Source organism: Rousettus aegyptiacus, unplaced genomic scaffold, assembly GCF_014176215.1.
Source record: "Rousettus aegyptiacus isolate mRouAeg1 unplaced genomic scaffold, mRouAeg1.p scaffold_m13_p_2, whole genome shotgun sequence".
Classification (NCBI taxonomy): Eukaryota; Metazoa; Chordata; class Mammalia; order Chiroptera; family Pteropodidae; genus Rousettus; species Rousettus aegyptiacus.
In genome coordinates, this window is record NW_023416295.1 from 127,715,648 (window position 1) to 127,738,241 (window position 22,594).

The window sequence follows — 22,594 nt, forward strand, 5'->3', positions numbered from 1 at the left end:
CCTTCCCCGACATTCTCCCCAGCCCATATATTCTGTCCTATCCTCCATCCTCCCCTACACTTCACCAAACGCCAGCCCTCTTCAATCCAAGTTCACCTTAGTGGGGAGTGTACTGGGTTCAGGAGCTGGATGGATAATCCTGTCCCCACCCAATCCAGGGTATCTCTACAAGGCTGAGCCTCAGTTCTGGACCTGTCATCTTCTGGTTGCCCTAACGATCTCAGTTGCAAGCTTCTATTGCCATCTCTTTGGGTCCATTGATTGCAACCTCTTTACTAAGACCTTCCCTGAGGACCTAGGCATGCCAACCTTAGCCACAGGTCAACCTGGTATCCATCTACAACCTCGCATTACACCAGAGACCAGCCCCTTGGGGCATCCTGCTCCAAAGAGAGAAACAAGCTAGGACAAACATTCTCTGCATGCACCCTCCACCCCTGCCCAGCCCATCACTTTGGAGAAGACCCAGGTGACCCACTCAACCCAGGCCCTAAGTGCTCCCTAGAGCACTGAGGCATCCCCCTCCCCATATCAGCCCAAGACTCAGCCCTTGCCAGGAACCCAGGCATCTTAGTTTTCAGTTTCTTTTATCGTCTCACACTGTCTTCTAGATGTCTTGTTCTCCAGCCCTGGCTGCAGTGACACTCTAAATGCAGGAGACCCAGGGGAAGCAACTAAAAGAGAAAGCGGGAGGGGCGAGGGGCCGCCAGGACGCCCCCTTATGGAGCCCTGGGTGCCCTGGTCCCCCCTCCTCCCGTCTTCACCTGCTACGGGCTCCGCCCCCGCTCCGCCTGGGCCGGCCTCTGCTCCTCCCCCGACTCCTCCCCCTGTACCCCCAGCCGGACCAGAACGGCCCCCGGGACAGAGCGGCGTGGAAGCCCGGGCACCTGGGTCCCCAGCATGATCCTCGGTGAGTGGGTTCTACTGCTCCAAGCTCCAGGCTTCTGGGTCCCTCTCAGTAGGTCACCCTCCCCAACCTCCCGGCACCGCGGTGACTGCTGCCGCCCGTCAGCGACCGGTTCCCCCTCCCCCTTCATCTGGCTCCACATCTGGGGTCCTCTTCCCAAACCTGGCGCTTCTCCGGGTAATCTAAGGAGTGGTAAAGGGGCAGACAGAGCCGAGTGAGACCCCTGCCCCATTATGAGAACATTGCGTATTCATGAGGCTCATGAATATTATATGACAGTCTATGGGAGGCCGGGGGAGGGGGCTGGTCCTGACCTGGTGGAGTTGAGGGTAAGGTTCTGACCCGTCTCCCCCCTCCACTCCCATTCCCAGCGCCTTCCCCCACCCTTAGATCTGACACTCCGACACCCTTCTGGGCCCAGGATAAGAGGGAAAGGAGGAAGTGGGGGGCGGTCGGGGCGGGGGGTGGGGAGAAGACGGTGGGTGTAGCTTCAAGGTGTGTGTGGTGAGAGGTGGGGGAACCTGAAGGCTGGAGATAAGGGGGCTGAGGAGACGAAGGGGTGGGAAACTGTCCATCCCAGGGCCCTGCGGTTCAGATCCTGTCTCCGCAGCCATCCTGCCCCAACACGCCGAGACCTGCCCCTCTCTCCCTGCTCTGGCTGCCTGGGCCCTTCCTTCCCGGCTTCCTTCTTCTTCTTCCTTCTTCCCCCACCCCATCCCCACCCCTGCCTTGAGGGTGGCGTGGCGGGCACTAGGAGAGGAAGGGGCAACAGAGAGAGTAAGGATGGGGGAAGGGAATTCCCCTGGGGCTCTGACAGCCCTTCAGCCACTGCCACCCCATCCCCATGACCTACATCGGAAGGGAGCCCCCAGGTGGTGGAGGAGAGGGATGGAGGAGCCGTGTGCTGGACTCATCAGCTGGGCTCTGGGCCCCTGCCTCCATCCAGCTAGTACACAGGCCTGCTCTGTCCTCTGACCTCTGACTTCTGCCCTGGCTAGGTCAATTCCTGGGCTTGTTTACTGGTGGGAGCCCCCCCAACCAGGCCCTGCTGCCCACTGGGGACACCAGCTCCATGATGGTGCCTCAGAGCTTGCCTGGCTCCTGCCTAAGCCCTCTACTCTTTGCTTCCTTGGCTCTTTTGCTTTTTATCTCTCATTTGACCCCTGTTGACTTCACTCTAATGGTCTTTCCTCCCTTCTGCACTCCTTCTTCCATCTCTTTCTCTCCCCTTACTGAATCTCCTCACCACTTTATGCCTGACCCCCTCCACCTGGCACTCCATCATACCTATTACATGAATGAAGTAACGGATGGTTGCCTGCCTCCTTCCCAAGAGTATCTCTAGCAGGAAAGAGATTCTCACCCATCTATGAAGACTACCCTAGAGTGACCCTCACCAACACACCTTGGACTCAGGTCCCCAGAGCACAGGCTCCACATTCCTCCAACCTCTGCAATCCCTGTATGCTGGCCCCACCCTGGACATGGGCACCACCCCGGGTATGGGCACCACCCAGGCATGAGTCCCAAAGGCAGCATCATGCTTGTCCAGAGCAGGCTAGTGTGAGCCGTGCACTTCCCCTGGTCAGTGACCTACTCAAGCCTAGTCAAGATCCTACCACAGGGAGAATGCCTGGACCCACCAATTGGACTCCACAGCTGCCTGGAAGATACTGTAATTAACTCCTTTCTTGTGCCCCGCCCACAGAAGGGTGGGAAACCTGGCGGCCCACACTCCTTAGCCATTTTGAGAAAGGAGAGAGGGAGGAAACTGCCAGCTTGGGCTCAGGCTCCACCCTCAGGGCCCATACCAAGTTTTCAGGTTATGAATGCTGAGGTCTACTGAGTCCATGTGCACGGCGGCCCTACCCAGCAGATGAGGCCCAGCCTGCCTGCTCAAGATCTAAACTGTGGACCCAGGTTTAAGGAGGTGGTTCTGGGCTCAGGTTCTCTGTTCTAGGTCTTTTTCACTGTCTTCTCCAACTGGGCCCCTAGTGTGGCAAAGTGGGAGAAGCCCTTGAAGCCCTTTCCTGTCAGATTGTGAAGTTGTCCCAGGAGTTGAGTTTTCCTCTCTTCCCATCCTGGCCACCTCTTTCCTTTGGCCTTATCCCCATCCACATCTTCCCTGGGGTTTTAGGACGATGTTTCATAATCATCCCCTTGTTACTTTTATCTTCGACTTCAAAGACTTTCATCCTTCAGCCTGCTTCTTGCCAAGATGGAGGAAATTGAGGTAGAAAGGGACATTTACATGGGACTTGGTCAAGAAGGAAAGACCTAGGGATTCAAGGCTCTCTCCTCAATCCCCAATATTAGGCATTTCTGGGGAGAAAGAAGAGCCCAAAAGGCCTGAAAATAAAGGGAGATGGATTAGAGATGAGATCTCAGCCCAGACTCGAATCTAATTTCTTCCTTGTCCCCAGAGTCTAATTCCCATTTTATCCCAGTGCCAACCTCATGCTTTTCACCACCTTGGGCCCTAACACAACCCCAATCCTGATACCTCTATCTAATCTGAATCTCATCCTGGCCTATTCTCCAGACCAACACTAACCACAGCCCTAATCTAACATTTTCCTGGCTCCTGTTCCTACCCAAACTCGACCACTCCCTGAGCCAGCTCAGAGCAGATGTGCCCATTCTTTACTACAGGGGCTTGAAGCCCCAGACCCCACCTCGGATAGCCAAGAGTCTGGGACTCTGACTTGGCAAGAACTTCTGAGGAAGAGAGGAAGGAAAAGACCAGGCCTCAGTGGGATGGAAGGAGTCAGGTGTGGTTTGGTGTGGGATAGGAAACCTGAGCAGGATCAAAGTGCCTAGGGTTAGAGGGGGCACAGAAATGGACAGATAGACATCCATCCAAGGGTTTGACAGTTTACCCTTCTGAAGTTCATTGGGAACTGTCTTTAATAAAGCACTTGGCAGTCCCCCACAGAGCTGGGTGGGGCTCTATCTGCTGGAGGTAATTACTCTAATGAGCTACCCTCTGGAGTGGCCCGCCCCAGCCAGGCCCCAGCTCCTCCCTGTCCTGCCTAACCTGTGCCACATGCATGCGCACACACACACACACACACACACGCACGCACGCACTCCAGTTTGCTCTCTACTCCGTCCTCCAAACCTGCCTGAATCCCTCGCCTAACCAAATGTCAGAAGCCCTGGATTTCCTACCTCATTTCCTGCTTTCCCAGAACCTACTGTATTCCTGCCTTTTTCTCCTCCCTAATCTACCCAGAAATGTGTAGTGCTGGAAAGCCCTATTTCTGGAGCCAGACAGACAGGTTCAAATCCCTCACTAGCCGCGTGAACTTAGTCAAGTAACTTCCCCTCTCTGAGCTGATTGTCATCACCTATAAGATGAAGATTAATTTATTTAGCACACATTTGTCGAGCTCCCTTGTGGCATGCCAGTACTTTATGTGGATTTGTTCAATCCTCTCAACAATTCTATGAGGCAGATACTGTTGTTCTCATTTGACAAATGAGAAATGAGACTGAGAGAGTCCAAGCTAGTAAGCAGTGGCGCCATCGCCATCCACAGAGAGACTGTGTATGACATATAGTAAGCCTTCAATAAGTGGCACCTACTATTATTCTCAGAAAAGAGGTGGGGGAGGGAACTGAGGCTTGGGCTACCTGAAACCAAGACCCCCCGCTTCTACCCGCTCATCCTATAAGCTGCTATTTGCTCCTCCCCACCTCAGATCTCAGAGTGGAATGGACCCAGAAATCTGGGCAGACAAGTGAATCTCCAATGGCCCACTTTGCTTCCTTCCCTCACTCCATCCTCCTTTCACCCCTGCTTCTCTCTTCCCCTTCCCCTTTATCCCACCCCACCCTGCGCCAGGACTCACATTAAAGGAAAAGATAAGTTGCTGGCCATAGGAAACCGAATGGCTGCTACCTGTTTTCCTCTAATCCCAGTAAGTGCATAAACTTGCTCTTCCCTTCCTCTCCTTGAGCAAGATGGAAGCCTGCTCTCAGATCTCTGTTTCAGAGTTAGACTAGAGCCCTTTGGGGTTATGTAGCAGAGACAGAATTTGCTACAGAGTGCAGCTGATCTTGATTTAAATCCCGGCTCTGGTACTTATAAGTTTTGTGATATCAGTCATTTTCCAACTTTTCTGAACCTCAGTTTCCTTGTATGTCAAATGGAAAACCATCACTACCTCAGAGCTTAAATGTGATAATACTTGGAAATCATTACCTGGCACATAAAGGCTCCTCAGTACATTGCCTTTTCCAGAAGTTGGCTCTCTCCTCTGAGATGGGTGCTTGAGAGGTAGGTTGCCTAGATAGTCTAGAGTTCCGGAAAGGGTCTAGGAGCTGAGCTGCTGCCTCTGGTGCCCTAGGGCAGGGCAAGTGCCAGCCCCAAACCAGCTGCTAAGGGTGGCCGCTGGGTGCCGGGGACTCTGGGAGTGCTCAGGTTTCTCTCACCATTCCTGATGCCACCCGGGGCTCATTAAGGTTGCCCTGGTCTTGTGTGCCAGGCAGGAGGGGGGTGGGGTGCAAAGAAGAGAAGCCATGAGGGGACAGACCAGGAAGGCGAGATGGCCGAACTGCCGCATCAGTCCGTCTCTCTCTTCTCTCTCCCTGTCTTGCTCTTTATGTTCTCTGTCCTTTGGTATTTCTATCCTAGTCTCTAGTTTTGTGTCTAGCTTTTCAGCAGTATCTTTGTTTTCCTCTCTCATTTACTCTCTTCCATTTCTCTATTGTTCTTTATTCTTTTCTCTCTGTGTCTATGTCCCTTTTCTCAGTCATTTATTTCTGCTTCTGTCAATCCTCACTATTCTCTTTCACTCACTCTTGTATGTCTGTCTGTCTGTCTGTCTCTCTCCCTCCTATCCCCCCTACCCCATCCCAGCTTTGAAGGAATGGACACACAGGGTGTATAGACCCCCAAGATGACCAAAGGCCAAAGCCAAGCATCCTGCCCTTTCCTTCAACCCTTAGACCTTGAGCCCAAACTCCCTGCAGCCTTGACCCCTCTCTGCCTCAGGCACCCTGGCCACCCAGTCCTAGCAGTGGGCAAAGAGACAGACCCCTTCAGACCTTTCTGGACCAGCTCCCTGCCCCCAGCTGTGCCTGAGCCCTCCCCTCCCCCTCCCTCTCTCCTCCGATTCCCCTAATCCCTGCTCCCCCGCCCTCCCCTCTGCCCCACTTTTGCATGACTCTGATTGGCTGAATCTACTGACTGGACTTGGGGGGGGTGCTGGAAAGGGAGGGGGCAGGGGGCAGATCCAAGGGAAGGGGACGCTGTCAGGCCCAGGCCCCTGGGGGGCCAGGGCCAGGCCACTGCCTGGGGGCAGCAGGCACCAGAAACTGAAGGTATGGAAAGGGGAAGTCTCGATGCAGGGAGCAGAAAAGGATCAGGGGGACCCTCTGTCAAGTGAGGTCAAGGGAGGACGGGGCCAAGCTTGCAGCCTCCTGGGTTTGCCTTTGTTCTGAGAACCCCTGTTGCTGGCAGGGGCTTGCTGGAGTAGTGAAGGGCAGCCAAAGTTCCCCAACTTGTGCACGGGGAGGTCGCAGAAGGGAGCTAGGCCATCAGAAGTCCAGAGGGGTCCTAAGGGCCTTTAGGCCACCACTTTGGAGCCTGGCGGGGTTCCTCCCATGGCTCTGGGGGGAGAAAAAATGGTTTTGGGGGGTAGTGGAGTGGTTGGCCTGGACTTTCATTTCCCCTTTGGGTCAGACCTAGGCATTCCCCTCCCAGAGGCTGGGTTGTGGTTCCTCCTGTTGAGCTGAAGCTGAACACTCCCAGTTAGACAGAGGGGCAGAGGGGAAGGCAGGAAGGTTGAAAGAAGGGGCCCTGAGAAAGGCTTCAGGCAGTCTACCTCCCAGAGTGATACCACTCACCTACTACCTACCCCTAGAGATGTCCACAGTTAATTAAGGATTATGATTGAGACAAATTTTTAACTCTTTGGGGAGCTCTCCTCCAAATCTGGGCCTCAATATTCCCCTCTGGGCAGTAGGATGAATCACCCACCTGACTGTTCTCCTTGGGGTGAAACCTAGCTTTTGGGATTCCCTGGGGAGAAACAAAACCAGAAGAAGGGAGTGGCTGGGGACTCAGGGTCCCCAAGTCCTGCTGGCCCAGCTGCAGCCTGCAGAGGTCTGTGCTCTTCCTGGTCTATAAAATGCCTAAAGGTCTTGGAGGAGGGAGGCTGCAGGAAGGGGAAGTGAAAACCGCCCAGAGGGAAGGACTGGGCTGCACCTTCCCCCAGACCCACAGGGCACCGTGCTCCATTGCTCTACAAGCAGGGGAAGTGTGTGTGCATGGGGGTCACACTTCTGAGTGTGGGAGCCCCAGCTGGGGAATGGGACTGAGAGGCTTGGGTGGGGCTCTCCAGCTTTAATCTTCCTGCCCCACATAATGTTTTCTCTGCCCTTCAGGCAGCCTGAGCCGGGCAGGGCCCCTCCCTCTGCTCCGGCAGCCCCCCATCATGCAACCCCCGCTGGACCTCAAGCAAATCCTGCCCTTCCCATTGGAGCCGGCCCCCACCCTGGGCCTCTTTAGCAACTACGGCACTGTAAGTAGCAGCCTGCTTACCTTTCCCACCCTCCTGCAACCCCAGCTCTCCCTTGGACCCACCCTTGCCCTCTCCTCCTCTTCTCCTAGTATCTAATTCCTTATCTCTTTTTAGAATCCCATCTCTCTTACTTCTAGTCAATTACAAGTATTGTTAGCTATGTGGTATACTATTAATAACAATAATAGCTAATATTTGCTGAGGTTTTGCTATGGGCTAGACACTGTGCTAGGTGTTTTATATGAATCATTTCATCTAGTCCACTATCTAGAGAAATATCAAGACCTAGATTGGTAATACTGAATACAGGGAGGTGGGAGGGGTAATAGGATATCCAGAAAGGCAGTGATATCCAGAAAGAAGGAAGAGGCAGGGGTATATGCATGCCAGTTTGTAAGTTCCAGCTCTCTGGAGTCTATGGTTGGGTGGGTAGGATCAGTGGAGTAGACCTTGGAGGGATGATAAAATTGTCTAGATTTAATACAATATGAAATAGAGAGAGCCATTATCCATGCTTGAGCAGGAGAGTGACTTGGTAAGAGAAGTGTTTGAGGAATATGAGTGGCACAGCTGGATGAAAGGGAATAGAGGCTGGAGGAGGGTAGCCAGTTAGGAGGCTGTCCCAGAAATGTGGGCCTACAGGAAAGCCGGGGGTGCCAGACTGGGCCATGGCAATGACAGTGGCTGGGCTAGGTGTTTCCAAGGAAATACTGACACATCATGGTGACCAACTGGTGTTTGGGAGTTGGGAAAAAGAAGGAGGATGAGTCAAGGATGACTCCAGAGTTCAAGCCTTTGTGACTGAGAGGAAGAAGTCACCTTGACAGGGGCAGAAGGTTGGAGGAGGAAGCTGATCTCAGGTGAGGCCGCTGAACTCCCTTTAGGACATGGCAAGTTGGTGTACCAGTGGGACATTGAACCAAAAATGTCCAACAGACAGTTTGAATTTGGGGCCTGAAGACTGGGCTGGAGCCTAAAGATTTGGGAGGAGTCAACCTTATTCAACTCAGATAACCCACGATCAAACCATATTCAGCTAACAAACATGTATTAAGCATCAACAATGCACCTGCCACTGCAGTAGATAATTCTACACATGATCTCATTTAATCTTCACCATAACCCAGCATGGTAGACATTATTCCTGTTTGACATATGGGAAGACAGAAACTGAGGCTCAGAAGGGTTTAGTAATTTATCTAAGTTGACACAGTATGTGCTGAAGTATGACTTGAACCCATAGCTTCTGACTCCAAATGGAGTTCTCTTAATACCACAGCTGCCTCCTTCAAACTCCTCCCAAAGAATCCAAACCAACATTTGCATTTCACTTTGAAGTTTATAAAGGGTTTTTCATATCTCAGTCTTTATACTAACCCCATATAGTAGCTGTGGTTTTATCCCCATTTTACATATGAGAAAATTGAGTATTGACTATAAGCAAGGCATCGTTCTAGATATGATGGAGATGTAAGTGTTAATATGATATGGTCCAATCTTGAAGGAGCTTATATTCAGGGGAGAAATATAGACATGTGTGCAGTGATCTGCAATGCAAAACAGGAAGAGTTAATAAATATTGTGACAGAGATACTAACAATGATTTAAGTGAACAAAAAATATATATATTTTGAGCACTTACTATGTGCCAGGCACTATGTCTGTTGTCAAGGTCACAAAACTCAGTTCATGCCCTGGGGGAGTTCACAGTTTAGTAGAAAAGATAACAAGTTAACAGTTACCCTACAGTGTGAGAAGAGCTGTGGCAGAGGCATTTAGCCTGTATGGGGCCCAAGAGGGTGTCAAGAAAGACTTGCTGGATGTGGTGGTGCCTAAAGGACCAGCCCGACCTAAGCAGGAGAAAGAGAGAAGTGGAAAAAAGGGTTGAAGATGCAGCAGGTGACATATGATTTGGGCTTTGAAGAGTTAGTAGTAGGATGTTAAAAGGATCCTTAGAGAACATTCCAGACTGAAGCAAATAGCATGAACAAGGGCTAGAAAAGAGCACTTGAGAAAGCGCAATTGATTGAGTATAACTGGAGCAGAAGGTGCTGGGAATACTCCTCCCCCACCCCCCATCTAAATACCTGACTTACACTTCACCTCAGGTCTTCCATCATTTCCTCCATTTTATAGATAAGGAAACAATGACCCAGAGAGGTTAACTGAGACTTGCAGGAGGTCCCCACGTGGATAATCCAGGGTTCCTGACTTCCCTACTGTTCAAAGCTCCACTGCCTCTGGTGGGGACGAGCTATTTAAAGCCATGAGTGTGGATAAACTTGGAAAGTGTTGAGCAGCACCAACTTTGGCATCTGACTGGCAAGATTTGAATAGATGGTCTAAAAGTACTGGCTGTGTGATTTTAGGCAAATTACTTAACCACTCTGAATCTCAATTTTACCAGCTGTAAAATAAGATAGTATTAGTACCAGCTCACAAGGTGCTTATGAGAATCATATTACATAATCGTAATGCCTAGCACAAAGTAAATATTATGTTGTTGCTAGTATTTTTATTTACAGGAAGATCAGGGAAAGAAAGGTAGTATGGACAAGATCTCAGCCTTGGGGAATAAACATAATTAGGTAGTGGGAACAGGAGGAGGCTGCAGCAAAGGAAATGGAGGAGCCAGCCATTGGAGGGGGTGGGGAAAGAACTGGGTTCCCGTGGAGTTGGAGAAGCCAAGGGAGAGAGCGTGGCGGGCTGCATCAATAGTGTCAGATTCTGCAGGGGAATGAGGACTGCAGAAAAGCTGCAGACAGGCCTTTGGCAGTACTGTGCAGCAGTTAAGAACATGGCTTTGGAGTCAGGCTGCCCAGGTTTAAATTCAAATCCCAGTCAGCCACTTCCTAGTTTATGACCTTGGGCGACTTATTTAACCTCAGTTCCCTTATCTATAAAATGAAGATAATGATAGTACTTTAGTAGTTGTGAAGATTAAATTAGGTAATCCATGCAAAAAGTTCAGTACAGAAGGTGGCACATTCCAAGGGCTCAGTCAACATTAGGTGGTAGTGGTGGTGGTGGTATTATTATTACTATTATTATTTATGGCAGAGTCACTCCCTTCCTGGACTAATTCCTCCAGATCTCTCTCCTAAGTGGGCAGTTACTACACGTTAGACCCCCTCCCTGTATTATATGTCCCCTCTGCCCTTAATGTCCCTCACTGTCTCTCGGAGACCACAGGGTCTCTCTACATACAGTCCCCTGCTTCACTCATCTCTCTGCCCTAGGTGGAATGGGAGGGCATGAGACCCAGAGATGAGAGAGGGAATTCTAAGACCTGCCCAGAGAGGATGAGGAGGTGTCTGGGGAAGTGGGCTACCCTGACCTCCTGCCCCTCATCCCCCAGCTCTGCCCGCACTCGATCGCCAGAGGGCAGCAAGTGCATGAAGCATAGGTTCTTAGGGACTCTGGTTCTCCAGCAGGTGGCAGGCGAGGGGAGAGAAGGGGAGGAGGTAGAAAATGGTTAGGAACGATGTCCCCAGTCTGAGGTCTGTTCTGCCCCAGGTGCCCGCAGCTCCAGTGATTCAGAGGAGTCACTGAGAGAACAATGCCTGACACTTGTGCTCCGTTTCCCATCCCTAGTAGAGGAAGCAGCATTTCAAAGGGCCCAGGGCCCGTGTGCAGAGGGAACAGGGGAAGAATCGTCTTGGGACTCAGACGAGAGGCTGTCAGCAGAGGAGAGACGGTCAGAGAGGAAAGAATGAAAGAAAGGGGAAATGTCCAAGCTAGAGAAACAGGGTCGTCCATAGACTTGGTGGGGACACTAGACCCAGCACGGGTCCCCAGCGGAGTTAACCCGAGGTCATCTGATGTTCTATCGCCAGGCCGAGCGGCCCGTCGCCCGCACTAGGTCTGCCCGGGAACAAGTGTCACCCCTCCTCTCCTCTTCGCCCTAGCCCCTCTTCAACCCTCTTAGACTCCCTATCCCCGCCCCCTTCCTCAGCCCGCCCTCGGCCCCGCCTCCAGGGCGGGGCCGGTCCTGCCGGCACCGCCTCCCCTTCTCCTGACCGGTCCAGCAGCACAGCCCCGAGCCACCCCGGGCAACGAGAGCCGCGTCTCTGGCCTGCCTGGCCCGGCCAGGCTCGGGTCCCCTGCCCGGGTCCGCTACCCCGGGCCATGGAGCCGAGGCCCCCCGGGTCCCGCAGGGTAAGCCACCCGGCCCCTCCTCTCTCCCAGGCTCCCGCCGCTGCCGCAGCGCCCCCACCCCCACCCCCACCTCATCCCCGCCCGCCCCTGCGGGGCGGACTACCTCTCCCTTCGCCCTGTCCTCGGGTTATCCGACCCATCCTCCCCAACCGGTGTGGCTCTAACCAATCTCTGGATCCCAGCCCGCGCCCCGACTGCCGCCACCATACTGGATACCCCGGTCTCTGCTTCTCAGATCCTCGGAGTCCTCCAAACCTTCAGACTTCCCGTCTGGTCCTACACCTACCCTCAGATTACCATGCCGCTCAGATCCCTCTTATCCAGTCCTGACCCCATCCCAGTCTCTCTCCTTTCCAGCGTTTCTCCCCCACAAGCTCCCACCTGCTCTTTAGACACCCCTAGCGCCCTCCTTTTCCTATTTCTATCGGTCCTGGCTTTCAGGTCTTTCCATCCCTAAGGTTCCACCCCCCCTTCCCTTTTCGCCTTTATTTTGGGGGGATGGGGAAGTGGGGTGGTCAAACAAGGGGCAGCAGGTACCATCAGATAAAGGGCAATGGAAGGAAACATAATCATAGCCCCCCCCCCCTTCCGTGTTCCTGATCTGGTTTCCCCCCTTCCCTCCCCCTTGCCCTTCCTGATTCATTTTACCCCAGCTTTGGGGAGCAGTTCCCCTTCATGTCTGCTGTTGGAGGGCAGGTGGAAGGCAACTCTTTTGTGGACATTTCCAGGCAGTGTCTAGGCCAAAATCCTAGGGAAGGGGCTCTGAAGTGAAATCGGCTCTGGGAGATGCTGGCCTCTTCCCCTCCCCAGAGAGCCCTCATCTAGGTCACCAGGGCCTCTTGACCTTGGCCTGAAGCAGCACTTCAGTGGCTCACATTCCACCTGCGCAGGGAATGGGCCCAGGAACCCTCATCTTCAGCCTGTTGTCTCCTCAGTTCCTGGAAGAGAGGGTGGGAAGGACGCACCTGACTGGGTTGCTCCCCTCTTCCCTGCCCACCCCTCCCCTTAGTTGGTATTTATGGACTTAAACCTGAGAAGGGGGTTGTGCAAGAGAAAAGACTCTAACCCCCCGAGGAAGGACTCAAGTGGGGCAATGACAATTGTCAGGGGATGGATGTTGGGATGGTCAGCCCACAAGTTTTCCTTAGGGTACTGGCTCCTCAGCCACTCAGGCTGAGATGAGCAGGCTGAGACGATGGAGCGGGGCATAGATAGAACCAGGGGCCTCTGCTCTCCCCTCTCCATCCCACTTCTCTCTCCATACTGTTTAAATCTACTTAGGTTTCCTGGCCCAGATTGGGTTTCTGTTTGGGCTGAATTCCATTCCCCACCTAGCATGTGGGGAAGCCCAGGGACTGAGGAGAGCCCTGGGGCAGAGTTAAGGGTCTCTGGATAGGAAGGACTGATGCCTGGGGACTGAGAGCTGAGAACCGTCATCTGTCTCCTTTTTCTGATTAAAGCCTGTCTCCAACTTGGTCTGTCTTTCTTTCTGCCAAATACATCGTACCTCCACACATATAAACACACAGCTGAATATTAAACAACCTGACCATTCATGGTTTTGGCAGAACCCACGACACAGAAATGTTGATACATAATTGAGATACACACAGCACATGACACTCCTTCACACTCCACCCATGCACAGATTGATCACAGACTGCCTAGACACAGAGACACACACCCATTCTTTCCCTATTTTGCTTTCTTTGAATTGGTCCTTCCTTGGCTTCCAGGAAGTGAAAAGTAAACCCTGGAGAGGGGCCAGTTTCAGCCAAGGACAGGCCAAGAGATTGACACTTGTCAGTCAGACCAGTTATCTGAACCTGGTCATGGTTTCTACCTCTATCTCTACCAAATGGAGCAACCTATTTCATAGGGATGCGAAAGCCACTTCCTGACATTACCCCCAACCAGCCAGTGAGACTACTGGAGAAAGCAGAGGGGAGCCAGGATGTGTGGGCTTTCCAGACTTGAACACCGTCCTCTCCCTGCTTCATGTTGCTGTCTCTCACCAGTATCTCAATGGAAACCACTAGGCAGAGGGAGGGGCTCAGCTGAGAAGCTAAGGACCGCCCCCCCCCCAACTCCCCCAACAACTGTTTTTTACTTGATCCTTCCATCTGGAAGATAAGGTATCAACTCTAATTTGGTTCCATTTTTATGAGAGGTCCAGGAGGATCACACAGCCCTCCCCAGCCTCAGCTGCATTCCAGTCTGCCTTTCCCTGGCTGCCTAGGGGCCAAAAGGGAGGAGGACCGTGCTAGGAGGCAGTTTTTATGCCTCCAGGCCCCTGGCTTCATCCCCTGATAGCAGAAGGCCTCAGAGAAACTCCCATCCTCTCCCCTCCTCATGTGAACTCTTGGCAGGAGACTGCAAAGACATCTGCTGACCCAGGGTGGAAGTAGAGACTGTTCCCAATCCCGCCCAGCCCGCAGCCCTGCCCTAGAAGCCCTGTGATCAGGGGGAGTTCAGAAGATCTCTGGCTAGCCCAGCTTCTTAGGTTCCCCTATTATTCCCTATAGCCACCTACTCTTTCCTGAGTTCTTTTACTCCCTCTAGAAGCTGTTGCCTTAAAGAGGTCCAGGAAGTGAGTATGTTAAGGTAACCTGGGGTCCAGAGATGGGAAACTGGGAACATCTGCCTTCTGGGACCAGAAGCTTGGCTTAGTAGATAGTATTGCCCCAGAGGAGATGCCAAAAAAGGCCTTAACTGAAGGCCTTAGGATCTGGGGAGCTTTGACACTCCCTGTCAGTGGGCTGCTGGTGGGTCAGCCTAGCTGTAGGAGATAGGTCAAGGTGACAGAGTTGGATCTTCATGGTATAATAGACCAAGACAAGAGTCCACGTTCAAGTTCCTGCTTTGGTGTGACCTTAGGCAAACCACTTCTTTCTATCAAATGGGAGCACTGGGCCAGTTGATTCCTCAGATCCCTTCTAGAGCTGTAAAGATTGGTCTGGGAGGGAATCAGGGACGACTGAGGCCCAGAGTCCTCAGGCATACTGAGAGGTAGGGAGGAGGCTCTGGGGACTTTGGTTTAACCCAGCTGCTGCCCCTGGGGGGTGATGGACATAAGCTTGTGCTGGGGCTCCTGGCTCACCCCAGCCTACCTCTACAGATGGACCCTGTACAGAAGGCTGTGCTCTCCCACACTTTTGGAGGACCCTTGCTCAAGACCAAGAGGCCCATCATTTCCTGTAATGTCTGTCAGATCCGCTTCAATTCTCAGGTAAGAAACCCAGCCCCTCACCTATCCAATGAGTGGGGCAGGAGCAGCCAGGGGATCTTGGGGGAAAACAGAGTCTGGGAGCTCTGGATGAGGGGCAAGGATTAAGAGGATATCAGGGGAAGGGCAGGGAATGGGATGCTGCAGGAGGGGCAGGGGATGATAGAAAGCTCTTGAGAGAGACAAGAGATGGCTGTATGTTTCGACATGAAGTAGACTAGTCCACTAAGACTGACCCCTCCCTCAGGGACTGAGGCATCCCTAGCTCAGAATTTCTTGGAACACAGGTGGCCATCAGGTCTGGGTGGGAGTGTGGCCTCTGGCCTACTGGTCCTTGGGCACAGGGCTGAGTTAGGTCATCAGCTCCCCTGCAGAGCCTCTGCCTTCCTTGGCCTCTGCTAAATGCCACCCCTGGCCCACCCACTTCCTTCTAACCTCCTGGCTTCCTCCTCCCTCCAAATCACACACAAGGCCTGGTCCCCACTCCCTCTCATGGGATTTTCCTATGGGGAGAAGTCACCCAAAATTCAGAACCTAGGTGTCTGGGCTCCCAGATTTCCAGCCTCCAAGGCTCTCTTAGGATTTCTGCATGGGTCTAGAGGACGCTTTATGAGGTGCATGTTCCAAGAGCTTTTGGAGAAAAACAGCAGAGCCTCTCTTTCTGCTGAGCAGGGAAAAATAAAGCATGTTTTGTTTCTCTACCCAGTCCACACATATACACACCATGCTGCCAGGCTTTGCACACCACCATCTTACCCTTGGGTTGTCAGTCTTCTTTTTCCGCCTATCCACGCCTTTTATTTCTATTCTATTCCTGTCTGGGTGACCTTGTGGCTCCAGGATTGTATGTTCTTAACAGGGGTGCACATGGTGGGGTGGGGTGGAGCCAGGACCAACCCAGCTTTAGGCCTCTCCTTCACCTCAACTCCGGCCATCCCCTTTCCCACCCTGGTTTCATTCACTGGTGTAAAATGGAAGACAGGAGGGATGGGGGTGGGGCCAACAGCAGGCAACCCTCTCCTCTTTTTGTCCTCCCCTTCCCTCCCAAACTAAGCGGCTCTGTTTTGACAGCTGTCTCTGCTGCTGTCTCTGTCTCCAGAGCTGGGCTTGGGGCCAGGGTCCTCCAGGGTGTCTGCAGAGGCTTCAGGGAAAATGAGACAGGGAGGAGTTGTCAGTATAGAGCCCAGGCCTCAGAGCTCCTGGGACTCCCAGACTGAGGATCCAGACTGAGGATGGAAGCAGCAAAGTCTGGGTTCTGGGACCAGGGAACACAGGCCTGAGGTCTAAGAGGATGCTAACTGGCTGGATTGCTAGGCCCCTTCCATTTAGGATTCTGAGGTGTGGGGGTCCTCCCTCACTTCAGGCCTAGGTGGAAAGCCTGAATCAGCACCAGCCCCTGGGTATGGTAGTGTGGTGGAGCCTGGGCTAGGTAGAGATCCAGATTCCTAGTGACTCAAATTTGAGAAGCTAGTGTGAACACCAAGAGTAAGCAGGGCTCCTTGGTGTGGGGCTTTACATCTCACTGGTATAGAGATTCACTGCAGCCTGCTGAGACCACACCAGGACCTAAAGGAGCTCTGTGGGGAGAATGGTCAGATGAAAGATGATCTCAGTTTCCATTTTCTTCCTCCATCCCTAAAGAGCCAGGCTGAGGCACACTACAAGGGTAATCGCCACGCCCGAAGAGTCAAAGGCATTGAGGCTGCCAAGACCCGAGGCCGGGAGCCTGGCGTCCGGGAACCTGGAGACCCAGCTCCCCCAGGCAGCACCCCCCCAAATGGGGATGGTGTAGCTCCCCATCCAGGTGTGTCTGACTCCTCCACATTCTTCAACTGATCTTATCTCTTCTGTTCTTTCCCCACTTCCCAGAATTCTCCTCTGCTTTCATCTCTCTCTTCCTCAGTCCTCACCTCACCCCCACCCTCACCCAAGGTGAGTCCTGGAGCCAGGCACCGTGATGCAAAATTTCCATCCTATCACACCTACCCCCACCCCAGCTTCTCTCAACAGAGTCCCCACTGTCTTTCCCACTACCCAGTGACTCAGGGGCTAGGGAGAGGACACCTGGCAAACTTTCTCAAGAAAAAGGGAACCATCAAATCTAAGGAGAGGCCCCTTCATCTTAGAAAGAGGAGTGAGGAGAGAATCAGGATATCTGAGGGCCTGCACACCGGGGCTCCCCTCATGGGAGACTGAGAGCTCAGGAAACCCAGGCAACTCTCTGGATGATCTTGGGTAGATCTTCGGACCTTTCTGGGCCAGAGTTTTCTTTTCTGGGAAATAGGGAAGTAAGACTTTAAGATCTTAGAGGTCTCTTCCATATTTACAAAAGCAACTTGGAGATCCTTTCTCCCTCATGACTAGTGGCCATTTTCAACCATACTTCCAGCCAAGAAACTAGAAAGAAGGAGTAATAAGACAGGAAGATATAAGACACCCCCATCATCAGATGTCAGTCGTGTCCAGCTCCAGGGAGAACCAACCAACAATGTCCTCCTTATCCTTGCCTGTTCTTCCTGCCCCACCCTAAGCAGAATGAGAACCAAGCATCTGTACCACCAGCTTGGGAAACAGGCCCCCACTCTCACCACAAAACACACACACACACACACACACACTCCATCCCTCAAGATGCACAGAGAGGGTGGGCAGGTGAGCTGAGTTCTAACTGCTCTGGCTGCTTCCTAGCTTGATCATCTTGGGTTAATTTAATAACTTCTCTGTAAAATGGGGATCATGATGGTGGTGGTGTTGGAAGGTAGGTAACATTTCTCAAATAGCACTATTCTAGGAGCTTTATACATATTACCTCATTTAGTTCCTACAGTATCTCTTTAAGGAGATGATAAAGGTACCTGCCCTGCTTTTATAAGCCATGAAGTCCTGTCCAGATTGAGATATAAGTGTGCTGTATGGATTGGGATGAAGGTAAAGAATGTCAGAAATGAGTACCAGAAAGAAAGGAAAAGATCACACTATGGACAAGCAAATGGACACCCACAGGGGTCAGGAGGTCCCTTTCCACTAGCTCCCCACCCCCACCACCAGCCTCCTCATGACCCGGAAACTGGATCGGCTGCTGGAGCAAGAATGGGAGCACTAGAGTTTCCTCTGTACAGAGGCCAGAACCCAGCGCTGAGGCCTAGGGCCTGTGCATCTTTAATTGAGCCATGAATTATAGAGCAGCCCACATCCCTGTCTCTTCCTTCTCTGTTTCTGCTGTTTCTGTTTCCCTTTTGCCATGTCAGTGTCTGTCTCTCTCGACCTGTCCTCACTTACCTTGCCTCTGTCCCTTCCTAGAGCTCTTTGGCATGCTTCCCTGGGGACTGGGCAGAACTATGGAAAGGGACTGACCAGTCAGGAAACCCAGGCTGGCTGGCAGGCAGACCATTGAGGGGTAAATCCTTGTTCCATGTCTCTCCCCTGACTAGGCTGGCCTCCAGCTTCACCCTGAACAGGAGGCCAGTGGGGCCGGACCCCTCAGCCATTCCCTGCTTATGGAAAATGAGCCAGGCATTGCAGTCTCACACCCAGCCTGCGGCAGCTGGACCACATTTGGCTCTGGTCCAGGGCATGAGTGCATGCATGTTGTCACAGGGTGGGGACTCCTGGGCTCTTGCCCTCCAGGAAATGGGGGTGAGTCTCCTCCATATAAAGAATCTTCTCCAAAAGCCATCTCGGGTGACCTCTATGTTTCTCACCCAACAACAGTTTCCATGGAGAATGGACTGGGTCCAGCCCCAGGATCCCCAGAGAAACAGCCTGGCTCCCCATCCCTTCCCAGCATTCCAGAGACTGGTCAGGGTGCAACCAAGAGTGAAGGGGGGACTCCAGCCCCAGCTTCCCTGCCTGGAGGTAGCAAGGAAGAGGAGGAAAAGGCCAAGCGACTGCTCTACTGTGCTCTGTGCAAGGTGGCAGTGAACAGCCTGTCCCAGCTTGAGGCACATAACAAAGGTATGGACTTCCCTGCCCCTACCCCTACTCCCCTGACCTCAGCCCACTTCTGTTCCCTACAATCTAATTCTCCTGACTTCTAATATCTCTGTACCCTCTAAGACCTACCAGCCTATCTCCCTTCCTAATCATCTCCCCCATTCCTTGGCTCTCAGTTTCCCTCCCCACCTTATTTTACCTATGACTCTTTCTTGACTCACCCAGTGTTTGGGTGGGAGGGTCCCAAGGGATTTGAAAAAAACCCACACTTCACACACACACACACACACACACACACACACACACACACACATTGTAATTGGAAGTGTGGGTATTTGAGTCCTAGTAGGCCTAGAGAATTTTACCTCCACTCTTTACCTCTTGACCTCTGTGGGTTCCAGGTACTAAGCACAAGACAATTCTGGAGGCCCGAAGTGGGCTGGGCCCCATCAAAGCTTACCCTAGGCTGGGGCCTCCCACTCCAGGGGAACCAGAGGCCCCTGTCCAGGACCGAACCTTCCACTGTGAGATTTGCAATGTCAAGGTCAACTCGGAGGTCCAGCTGAAACAGGTGGGTCCAAGGCCTTTCCCAGGAATTCTGGGGAGTTCTACCCGCTGAGTGGGGAGAGAGAACAGGGAATTTGGATGGCGGCTCTTGTTCAGGGTCATCCTTTGGTGCCACAGAAGGGGTGGGGCCAGGCGCTTGGGGGGTGATTACCTACCTTATAGCCCTGCCTCCTGGCCCTTACTCCTTTCCTGGTGACTCACAATCCCTACCCATTCGCCCCTGCAGCACATTTCCAGCCGGCGGCACCGAGATGGCGTGGCCGGGAAGCCCAACCCTTTACTGAGCCGTCACAAGAAGCCTAGGGGCCCCGCGGAGCTGGCGGTGAGGCCTGGGAGCTGGAGAATTCAACAATGGGGAAACCGGAGCAGGGAGGAGAAGGGGACTAGAGGCAGCCTGGGGAGAGGTGGGGTTTGCAGGGCTGAAAACTGACCTCCCTCTTTCTGCCCCTCTCTCTCCTGCAGGGCACGCTGACTTTCTCCAAGGAGCTGCCCAAGTCCCTGGCAGGCGGCCTGCTCCCCAGTCCCCTGGCGGTGGCTGCGGTGATGGCAGCGGCAGCAGGCTCCCCGCTGTCCCTGCGCCCAGCTCCAGCTGCACCTCTCCTACAGGGACCGCCGATCACCCACCCTTTGCTCCACCCGGCCCCTGGGCCCATCCGAACGGCGCACGGACCCATCCTCTTCTCCCCCTACTGACCTGAACCCTGAACCCCCTCCCATTCAACGCCCCCACCTCCAGCCGGGACCCAGGCCTCCGGGCTGCCAAGCCCGCCCCTCCTCCCGGCACTCCCTGAATGATCTCTCTCCTTCCCCCCCACCCCGAGGTACGGGGTTCCAGGAAAGGGGAGGGGTAGTGAGGGAGGGGTACTTCAGAAGGGGGGGAACACCCCAGATCTCAGGGAACCCCGCCCCCTGCCCTTCCCTCTCCCCTAGAAAAGGGGGGGCTGTCTCACCCCCGAGCCCCCTTGGAGACACCCCCCCTCCCAAAAGCCATGTCCATCCAGCCCTTCCCCCCCAAACCTAGCACAAAACGGGGTTCACAAGCCATGGTCGGGGTCCGGGGGGCAGAAATGGATTTTCTTGGCAATAAGCGGACTCTGGGACTCCGGCCCCCTACCCCCCAAACCGAAGCGCTTCCGTGAACACCCCCGTCCTCCACAGGGGGAAGGGAGCAGGCGGGATCCTGGGTCCCTCATAAGCACTTTGGTTTTACCGCCTGCAACCTCACTGTGCCCGCCCCGCACCATGACCCCGCCCCAGGTCTAGCCGGGCCCATCGCAGGGGGCAGCACTTGGGGGCATCTCTGGCACTTGGGTGGGACCAAGTAGATGCCCCATAGAACCTTTTCTCACCTTCTTCCTCCCCAGTCCAGATTCCATTCTTTTCACCAGCACCCATCGCCCAAGGGGTACTGAGGGGGGCAAGGGGTGTCCAGTCCAAGCCCACCCCCGCCTCGCCTTCCGCAAAACTGTGAGCAAAAAGCAATAGAAGCCTCGCCCCCGCCCCTCCCCTTTCCGCAGGATTCGCAGAGTCTGTAGCCTCCCCATCCCAGCTCCTAGACCTCATGGCTGTCCCCTCCCACCAGACACCACTGTACAACTCCAGCGGGGCGTGACCTTACCCCTCCCCGTGGTTTCCGTATCGTCAGCCTTTCCAGTAACCGACCCCCAGAGGGGGCCGGGCCCCCACTGGCCTTCCCCTCCCCATCAACTCTTTCTGCTTGACAATGTAGCAACCCTGTCCCCACACCCACGTCTTTCCCTTTACCCTCTCCCTGACAATAAAGTCTGGATTCGTTGCCCTCCGTCCCCTAGACTCATACTCTAAATCTTTGCCTGCTATTTTGGGAGCAATTTCATCGGGATATGTATCTGTATGGTAAGGGGGATCGGCACACAGGAAAGGGGGCCAGAAGAAGGAGGGGATTGGGAAGTGGCAAGATCCGAGGCTTGTGCAAAGTGAACGAGGCTCCCCATCCCACTCACCCCCACTTCGGTCCAGCTCAAGTGTAAACTTGGCGCTAGGGAATCATTTCGAGTCCCGGTAGCGGATTGCCGACTCGGCTATTGAGAATTCTCTGCAGCTCCACCAGGAGGCGCCAATGACATGGAAAAGAATTCTCATCGAGGAGACAGGTCTAGACCCATCCTCAGACAAAGGAAAGAATCAAGGCTCTTGGGCCTCTTGAGGGAAACCCTCGCCATGCAAGCGTGGGCAGGGAATCTGAGCTCTAGGCTCTGCTTGGTACCATATATTGTCCTTGGGTTAGTCCTTCCACTCTCTCTACCTCAGTTTCTCCATCTGCAAAATAAGCAGGCCTGGGTCTCTTAAAAGTTTACTGAGACTTCGTGTATCCAATACCAAAAAACTGGGACCATGCTATTTATAGATATTCTAGTCCCATCTGGTCCCCTAAATGGTATGTGGAACAGAGGAGCACACTATTCTCTCACATAAGGGGTAGGGCAAGGGGACAATGGTCTTCTCTTTATCTCCAAAATTCAGCTCAACCATACACTCCCAAGAGTAGCTAGTGACTCTGTGATTCCTCTCTCTAACACTACTGGGTGGCAAGGTCAAACAAAAAAGACCAGACTAGAACCCAGAATCTCTATGGGGTCCTCCTGAGTTGCACCCTTGCTCACTTCCCCCTTCTACCCACTTCCAAGTCTTGAAGAAGAAAGGAGGAGGGAATTGATGAAAGCCGTTAAAGAGGAAGGAGAGGAGAATAGGGGCCTCCCTGGTTTGTCAACTGTGAAGTTGGGGTGGTAGTTCACTGTGGGTTCAGCAATGGAACCCATCAAGGAGTTTTGGGTTTGTTTGTGTTTTCAGGTCCATCTAGCTAAAAACAACAACAACAACAACAAAAACACAACAACAACAAAAAACAGGTCCAGAAGTCTAAGGGGTAATAGTGGCCCTATAGAAGAAAAGGTAGAGAAAAGCAGGGGCTAGGTCACATGTGGGAAGAAAGACAGGCGCTGGAAGAAATTGGGGTTAGAGGGGCTGAGATATTAGCATGCCCTACAAGTACTTCGAACCTAGTTTAAAACTAAATTCATGATTTAACCCTTCCCTAAACTTGCTGTGCTCCCCACATTCCCTATCTTATTAAGATATCATCATCCATCTGGAAAACTGAGATTCATCTGAGACATCTTTCTTTCCAACCCTTCATCCAATGAGTCGCTAAATAAGTACTATTTGGCCTCTTAATGACCTACAGGTCTGGATCACTGTTCTCCGTTCCCATACCATTGCTGTAACCAGGACTGG

The 22,594-nt window shown here is 53.1% G+C and overlaps 2 protein-coding genes across 4 annotated transcripts in view; one reads left to right on the forward strand and one right to left on the reverse strand.

Moving 5' to 3' along the window:
• Positions 1–820: 820 nt before the first annotated feature.
• Positions 821–21,131, forward strand: ZNF385A (zinc finger protein 385A). Of its 2 annotated transcripts, none has more exons than XM_016165497.2 (8): positions 821–910; positions 7,301–7,437; positions 14,714–14,824; positions 16,463–16,625; positions 18,533–18,775; positions 19,156–19,325; positions 19,548–19,643; positions 19,784–21,131. In XM_016165497.2, the coding sequence occupies exons 1-8, from the start codon at positions 901–903 to the stop codon at positions 20,012–20,014; spliced, it is 1,161 nt and encodes a 386-aa protein (XP_016020983.1). In that variant the 5' UTR covers positions 821–900; the 3' UTR covers positions 20,015–21,131. The 2 variants fall into 2 exon arrangements, with proteins under 2 accessions (XP_016020983.1, XP_016020984.1); XM_016165498.2 differs by lacking the exon at positions 821–910 and adding an exon at positions 6,198–6,235.
• COPZ1 (COPI coat complex subunit zeta 1) overlaps positions 12,512–22,594 on the reverse strand; it is a 41,123-nt gene continuing 31,040 nt past the window's right edge. The window contains exon 10 of one of the 2 annotated variants that reach the window (XM_016165505.2): positions 12,512–12,533. In XM_016165505.2, the coding sequence (XP_016020991.1) occupies positions 12,527–12,533 (7 nt within the window). In that variant the 3' untranslated portion in view covers positions 12,512–12,526. Of the gene's footprint in view, positions 12,534–19,347; positions 19,370–22,594 lie in introns of those variants that run through there. The other variant, XM_036236211.1, reaches the window with a different exon arrangement.

What these genes read in the sequence shown, in the direction of transcription:
- ZNF385A (XM_016165497.2), top strand. An exon ending in TCTTTAGCAACTACGGCACT is followed by an intron (nt 7,438 to 14,713) that starts GTAAGTAGCAGC and finishes CTACCTCTACAG; the next exon opens with ATGGACCCTGTACAGAAGGC. An exon ending in TGGTGTAGCTCCCCATCCAG is followed by an intron (nt 16,626 to 18,532) that starts GTGTGTCTGACT and finishes ACCCAACAACAG; the next exon opens with TTTCCATGGAGAATGGACTG.